The sequence below is a fragment of the Mercurialis annua genome, linkage group LG3 (assembly GCF_937616625.2).
Source record: "Mercurialis annua linkage group LG3, ddMerAnnu1.2, whole genome shotgun sequence".
Lineage (NCBI taxonomy): Eukaryota > Viridiplantae > Streptophyta > Magnoliopsida > Malpighiales > Euphorbiaceae > Mercurialis > Mercurialis annua.
The window spans coordinates 42,552,507-42,559,747 of record NC_065572.1 but is presented as its reverse complement, the minus strand read 5'-3'; the positions used below and the strand labels follow the sequence as shown (position 1 = coordinate 42,559,747).

Sequence of the window (7,241 nt, the reverse complement as noted above, 5' to 3'; positions counted from 1 at the left end):
TCGCTAAAAATGAGAAAAACGTTTGGTTTTGTTCCGTAACGTTTAGCTTAAATCGCTAAAAATGTGAAACTTTTGGATTTGTTTCATAACATTTCAAACGTTTGGTTTTATTTCGTAACGTTTGTAAACGTTTGGCATAAATCGCTAAAAAGGGGAAACATTTAGATTTGTTTAGTAACGTTTGTAAACGTTGGACTTAAATCGCTTAAAAGGTGAAACGTTTAGATTTGTTTCTAAACGTTTGTTTCAAAAAAGTTTGTAAACAAACATTTGGCTTAAATCGCTAAAAAGGTGAAACGTTTGGTTTTATTTTGTAAAGTTTGTAAACATTCGGCTTTAATCGCTAAAAAGGTGAAACGTGTGGATTTGTTTTGTAAGTTTGTAAACGTTTGGCTTAAATCGCTTAAAACGTGAAACGCTTGGATTTGTTTCGTAACGTTTGTAAACGTTTGACTTAAATTGCTAAAAATGTAAAAAGTTTGTTTTTGTTCTGTAATGTTTGTAAACATTTGGATTTGTTTCGTAACATTTGTAAATGTTTGTAAACGTTTGGCTTAAATCTCTAAAAAAGTGAAACGTTTGGGTTTGTTTCGTAACGTTTGTAAATGTTTCGCTTAAATCGCTATAATGGGAAAACGTTTAGATTTGTTTCGTAACATTTGTAAACGTTTGGATTTGTTTCGTAACGTTTGTAAACGTTTGGTTTTGTTTCGTAACGTTTCTAAACGTTTGGCTTAAATCGCTAAAATGGGAAAACGTTTGGATTTGTTTCGTAACGTTCGTAAACGTTTGGCTTCAATCGCTAAAAAGGTGAAACGTTTGGATTTGTTTCATAACGTTTGTAAACGTTTGGCTTATATTGCTAAAAATTGGAAACGTTTGTTTTTGTTCGGTAATGTTTGTAAACGTTTGGATTTATTTCGTAACGTTTTAAAGATTTGGCTTAAATCGCTAAAAAGGTTAAACGTTTGGTATTATTTTATAACGTTTGTAAACGTTTGGATTAAATCGCTAAAAAGGTGAAACGTTTGGATTTGTTTTGTAGCGTTTGTAAATGTTGTGCTTAAATTGCTAATAAGGTGAAACGCTTGGATTTGATTTGTAACTTTTGTAAATGTTTGGCTTAAATCGCTAAAAAGGTGAAACGCTTGATTTGTTTCGTAACGTTTGTAAATGTTTGGCTTAAATCGCTATAAATGAGAAAAACGTTTGGTTTTGTTCCGTAACGTTTAGCTTAAATCGCTAAAAATGTGAAACATTTGGATTTGTTTCATAACATTTCAAACGTTTCGTTTTATTTCGTAACGTTTGTAAACGTTTGGCTTAAATATCTAAAAAGGGGAAACGCTTAGATTTGTTTCGTAACGTTTATAAACGTTGGGCTTAAATCGCTTAAAAGGTGAAACGCTTAGATTTGTTTCTTAACGTTTGTTTCAAAAAAGTTTGTAAACAAACGTTTGGCTTAAATCGCTAAAAAGGGGAAACGTTTGGATTTTTTTTGTTGCGTTTATAAACGTTTGGCTTTAATCGCTAAAAAGGCGAAACGTTTGGATTTGTTTTGTAAGTTTGTAAACGTTTGGCTTAAATCGCTTAAAACGTGAAACGATTGGATTTGTTTCGTAACGTTTGTAAACGTTTGGCTTAAATCGCTAAAAAGGGGAGACGTTTGGATTTGTTTTGTTGCGTTTAAAAACGTTTGGCTTTAATCGCTAAAAAGGTGAAACGTTTGGATTTGTTTTGTAAGTTTGTAAACGTTTTGCTTAAATCGCTTAAAACGTGAAACGTTTGGATTTGTTTCGTAACGTTTCGTAACGTTTGTAAATATTTGGCTTAAATTGCTAAAAAGGTGAAACGCTTGGATTTGTTTCGTAACGTTTGTAAACGTTTTGCTTAAATTGCTAAAAAGGTGAAACCTTTGGATTGGTTGCGTAACCTTTTAAACGTTTTGCTTAAATCGCTAAAAAAAGGAAACATTTGGATTTTTTCGTAACGTTTGTAAACGTTTGGCTGAAATTGATAAAAAAATGAAATGCTTGGATTTGTTTCGTAACGTTTGTAAATGTTTGGTTTAAATTGCTAAAAAGTTGAAACAATTGGATTTGTTTTGTAACGTTTGTAAACGTTTGGCTTACATTGCTAAAAAGGTGAAACATTTGGATTTGTTTCGTAGCGTTTGTAAATGATTGGCTTAAATCGCTATAAAGGTGAAACATTTGGATTTGTTTCGTACCGTTTGTAAACGTTTGGCTTAAATTGCTAAAAAGGTGAAATATTTGGATTTGTTTCGTAACGTTTGTAAACGTTTGTCTTAAATTGCTAAAAGGGTGAAACGCTTGGATTTGTTTCGTAATGTTTGTAAACATTTGGCTTAAATTTCTAAAAAGGTGAAACGCTTGGTTTTGTTTCGTAACGTTTGTAAATGTTTGGCTTAAATTGCTAAAAAGGTGAAACGCTTGAATTTGTTTCGTAAAGTTTGTATTCATTTGGCTTAAATTTCTAAAAAGGTTAAACGCTTGGTTTTGTTTCGTAACGTTTTTAAATGTTTGGCTTAAATCGCTAAAAATGTGAAACATTTTAATTTGTTTCATAACGTTTTAAACGTTTGGTTTTGTTTCGTAACGATTGTAAACTTTTGGCTTTAATTGCTAAAAAGGTGAAATATTTGGATTTGTTTTGTAACGTTTGTAAACGTCTGGCTTAAATCGCTAAAAAGGTGAAATATTTGGATTTCTTTCGTAACGTTTGAAAACGTTTGGCTTAAATCGCTAAAAGGGGAAAGGTTTGTATTTGTTTCGTAACGTTTGCAAACGTTTGGCTTAAATCGCAAAAAAAGTGAAACGTTTGGATTTGTTTCGTAACGTTTGTAAATCTTTGGCTTAATTTGCTAAAAAGGCGAAACGTTGGGATTTGTTTCGTAGTGTTTGTAAACGTTTGGCTTAAATCGCTCAAAAGGTGAAACATTTGGATTTGTTTCTTACCGTTTGTAAACGTTTTGCTTAAATCGCTAAAAAGGTGAAACGTCTAGATTTGTTTCGTAACGTTTGCAAACATTTCACTTAAATCGCTCAAAAGGTGAAACGTTTAGATTTGTTTCGTAATGTTTGTAAAGGTTTGTCTTAAATCGCTTAAAAGGTGAAATGTTTGGATTTGTTTCGTAACGGTTGTAAACGTTCAGCTTGAATTGCTAAAAAGGTGAAACGCTTGGATTTGTTTCGTAACGTTCGTAAACGTTTTGCTTAAATTGCTAAAAAGGTGAAACGCTTGGATTTGTTTCGTAACGTTTGTAAATATTTGGCTTAAATTGCTAAAAAGGTGAAACGCTTGGATTTGTTTCGTAACGGTTGTAATCGTTTCTCTTAAATTGCTAAAAAGGTGAAACATTTGGATTGGTTGCGTAACCTTTTAAACGTTTTGCTTAAATCGCTAAAAAAAGGAAACGTTTGGATTTTTTCGCAACGTTTGTAAACGTTTGGCTTAAATTGATAAAAAATGAAACGCTTGGATTTGTTTCGTAACGTTTGTAAATGTTTGGTTTAAATTGCTAAAAAAAGTTGAAACAATTGGATTTGTTTTGTAACGTTTGTAAACGTTTGGCTTACATTGCTAAAAAGGTGAAACATTTGGATTTGTTTCGTAGCGTATGTAAATGATTGGCTTAAATCGCTATAAAGGTGAAACATTTGGATTTGTTTCGTACCGTTTGTAAACGTTTGGCTTAAATTTCTAAAAAGGTGAAATATTTGGATTTGTTTCGTAATGTTTGTAAACGTTTGGCTTAAATTGCTAAAAAGGTGAAATGCTTGGATTTGTTTCGTAACGTTTGTAAACTTTTGGCTTAAATTGCTAATGAGTTGAAACGCTTGCACTACTAAAAAACAGCCAGTTTGTGACGGCAAAATCCGTCACAAATCCGTCACAAACAGCTGTTTGTGACGGATTTGTGACGGATTTTAATCGGTTGCAAAAAAAGGCGTCACAAAGATTTTGTGACGGAAAAACTAATCCGTCACAAATTTGTGACGGATTAGTGACTCACATATCTGTCACTAAAGTCAATGGTCAATTTTTAAAAAATCCGTCACAAATTTGTGACGGATTGTTCGTTCACAAATCCGTTACTAATTGTGACGGATTTGTAACGGAATACGGAGATGTCCGTCACAAATTCGTCACAATATTTGTGAGGGATTTATGACGGGATATCATTCGTGATGGAACTTTCCATCACAAATCCGTCACAAAGCCGTCACAATATTGTGACGGATTTGTAACGGAAATTCAGTTATGACTAACCTGTTTGTCACATTAGTGACAGATTTGTGAAGGAAATTCATTTGTTAACTAATACATGTCCTCATAAATCCGTCACAACTTGTGATAGTTTTTTGACAAAATATTAGAAATAATTACTATAACAATAAATAAAAATTCTAAATAAAAAAATATGAAACCAATATAAGTTTAATGGTACCTATTCATTAAATTCAAAATATAATACATAATAGTTATTAATAATATCAAAAGTAGTCTAAGTACGAATATTACGAAAAACAACGATAAAAAACTACTACGGTAGAGATACAACCGCCAAAGCCTACATATCATTGTTTAAGCTTTGAAAACCCCGCAAACAATCTTGTTGCATACGTTCTAATTTTTCCATCTTCTCTTCTATAGTTTTTTCTTTTTCAGATAAAAAGTTCAGCTTTTCTGTTATAGCTTCTTCCTTCTTAGACAAGAACTCATGTTGTTCCTTCAAAGACTCCATCATCCTTTTCACATCATCTGAGGTTGAACAATTGGACGGGGTAGACGTAGATGGCAAATGTCGAGGATAAAAGACCGATGCTTGAGATCCCAATCCATATACACGCCTCTTCTTCTCACCACCAACAACATCATAATATATTGCATTAATGTCAACTACGGGTGTAGTTCCATCTTCTAATGGTTGACTGGCAAGATCGACGACGGCTTGTATCTTATCCTACATATGCATTAAACCAATAAATTAAATACATAATGTGAACTTTTTTAATAGTTATGATTCAAAATATATACTTACATTAGTAATACGAGATTTGCTATCAACAAATTCCCCATCTTTCCTCATATGGAACTTTCGAAAAAATGTCCATTCATTCACACCACCTTCAATTACCTAAAAGTTATAAGAAAATAAAATAATGAATCAGTTTAGTGCAGATCGAATTTTATAACTCATATATTTGACAAACTTGAGCATTTCCCTATAATAAGTAATTGCAGGTAAGGCATCGCAAACAATTACAGGCAAACAATTTCATAACCCATATATTTGACAAAACTAAGCATTTCCCTATTAATGGATTATCATTAATACATGCAAACAATTACAGGCCAGGCATGGCAATTGTGGGGCCATTCAATCCTTAGAGGTTTAGAGACAATCTATTGCTCGCACACCAGGTTTAGAGACAATCTATTCTTGGTTCTACTTCTGTTTTTGAATTTTCTAACATTGAATCAGTAGATGTGGTAGCAAAATCTATCAGTACCTTTTTCATTTGGTTATCGAATTCTCGCATGAATTCATCAACAACAAATGCTAAATCTATCATGATGAAACACAGGACTTTGTTAATTACATTTGTTGAAGCTAGTTTTGGTTGTAATCAACTGAAGCTAAAATGGCACACACTCCAAAGTACCCCTAGCCCTAGTTTAAGTTACTACATGACTGGTTATTTAATTTCTCTCTTATTCAGCTTTTCAGTTGCATGCAAACAATTGTGTGATTACATCTAAAGCCTTAATACCTCAAATTCACATCATTGGTTAAGGAAGGAAATGCTTCAAATAAGATGAAGCAACCAGTATGAACAAGATAGAAAAATGTAAGTCGGTATTGAAATGGAAACACTATAAGTAAAAAAGATTATGCAATGCTCTAAAGTAAATAAAAGTTTAATCTATAAACATATTTACCATCGTTTTCGCGTGCTCTAACGCACTTTTGGATCCTCCTGTATGCTTAGCGACACCGGTACCGGGACCACACGGTTCTGAATTTCTATTTTTTGAAGCCTGCTCGGATTTCTTTTTCCAATCCTCTGATTCCCATTTTTTAAGCCAAGAATTCCAAATTTCTTCTTTAACACCTTCAGGTATGCTTTTCTTCCTTTTCCACAAACTTCTCCACTTAGCAAGAGTTTGGTTATAGTGAGTTGATACAACTCTGTTCCATGTGGCTTTAATAACCTTTGCATCACTAGGATTCCAGGAGTATATTCTCTGAAATTATAAAGCAACAAAATACATTATTGATCAAAAACAAGATAAACATAAAAGAAATATTTAACATTAGTTAGGTTAGTAGTGACCTCAAAATCCTGCCAGTAAAATGTTTTCATATCTGCATTTACAGCACTCCAGGTATATCCCGTTGGATCTTGTTTCTCACTAAATACGGAGCTAATGTTTCGAGCTATAGAATTACCGTCAGGTAGAAATCTTTAAAAGGAACAAAAACATCAACAAAAAAATATTAACAAAATTGTACTACAATAAACTGATACAAGTAAAATAAGTTGATAAATTATCTTACTTTTTATTCTCGACATATATGTAAGAAATGTCCGATGAATGCCGGTAGTTCGTGTTGGATCCAGTAGAATGATTAGGAATAGGTGTACTACATGACTGTGGTGTAGGTGGATTCTCTAAATGATCATCACCGTTTATTGGCGAAGTGAGTGAGTCTTGTATAGGTGGCACAGGTGGTATTAATACTTGTGGTGGCCGTTGTCGTGATGATGATTCTGGTCGTGTTGGTACGTGTAATGATGTATCTAATCGTCGCCGTAGTGGTGGTGATTGTATTGATGCTTCTTGTAGTACTGGCTGTGGCGGCGGTGGCATTGATGATTCTAGTTGTGACCGTGCTAAAGGCGGCGGCGGCGGCGGGGGTGGTGTCCATGCTGGTGTTTTATGTCGTCTAGCTTTTGTCGTTGCTGCTTGTGATAGTTCTTTTGACGTTATATAAGTCTTATGTTTCATATCTATAAGAAAGAACAAACAAAAGAAAAAGTCAGTACTTGGACATTCATAATTTTATAAGAAAGCTCAATTAAACTCAACGCAATGTTTACTTATATTCTCAAAAACACCTTATCATGTCCTAAAATCATCTAGCCAAATTATTAAACAGAACCAATCACCTAAATCTTAATGAATATATATACACCACCAAAAGCCAAGCT

General features: G+C 33.2%; 1 protein-coding gene across 1 annotated transcript; it reads right to left on the bottom strand.

Moving 5' to 3' along the window:
* Positions 1 to 4,980: 4,980 nt before the first annotated feature.
* On the bottom strand, positions 4,981 to 7,038 carry LOC126672552 (uncharacterized). The gene is made up of 4 exons (XM_056105037.1): positions 6,587 to 7,038; positions 6,363 to 6,492; positions 5,968 to 6,273; positions 4,981 to 5,161 (listed from the first exon to the last, which is right to left on the bottom strand). Exons 1-4 carry the CDS (start codon positions 7,036 to 7,038, stop codon positions 5,042 to 5,044), a joined length of 1,008 nt encoding a protein of 335 aa, XP_055961012.1. The 3' UTR covers positions 4,981 to 5,041.
* Positions 7,039 to 7,241: the final 203 nt, after the last annotated feature.

Excerpts from the sequence above, each read along its gene's own strand:
- LOC126672552 (XM_056105037.1), bottom strand. The coding sequence starts at position 7,038 with ATGAAACATAAGACTTATATAACGTCAAAAGAACTATCACAAGCAGCA. Across the intron at positions 6,493-6,586 it reads ATATATGTCGAGAATAAAAA|ATTTCTACCTGACGGTAATT; the intron begins GTAAGATAATTT and ends TTCCTTTTAAAG. Across the intron at positions 6,274-6,362 it reads TTTACTGGCAGGATTTTGAG|AGAATATACTCCTGGAATCC; the intron begins GTCACTACTAAC and ends TTATAATTTCAG.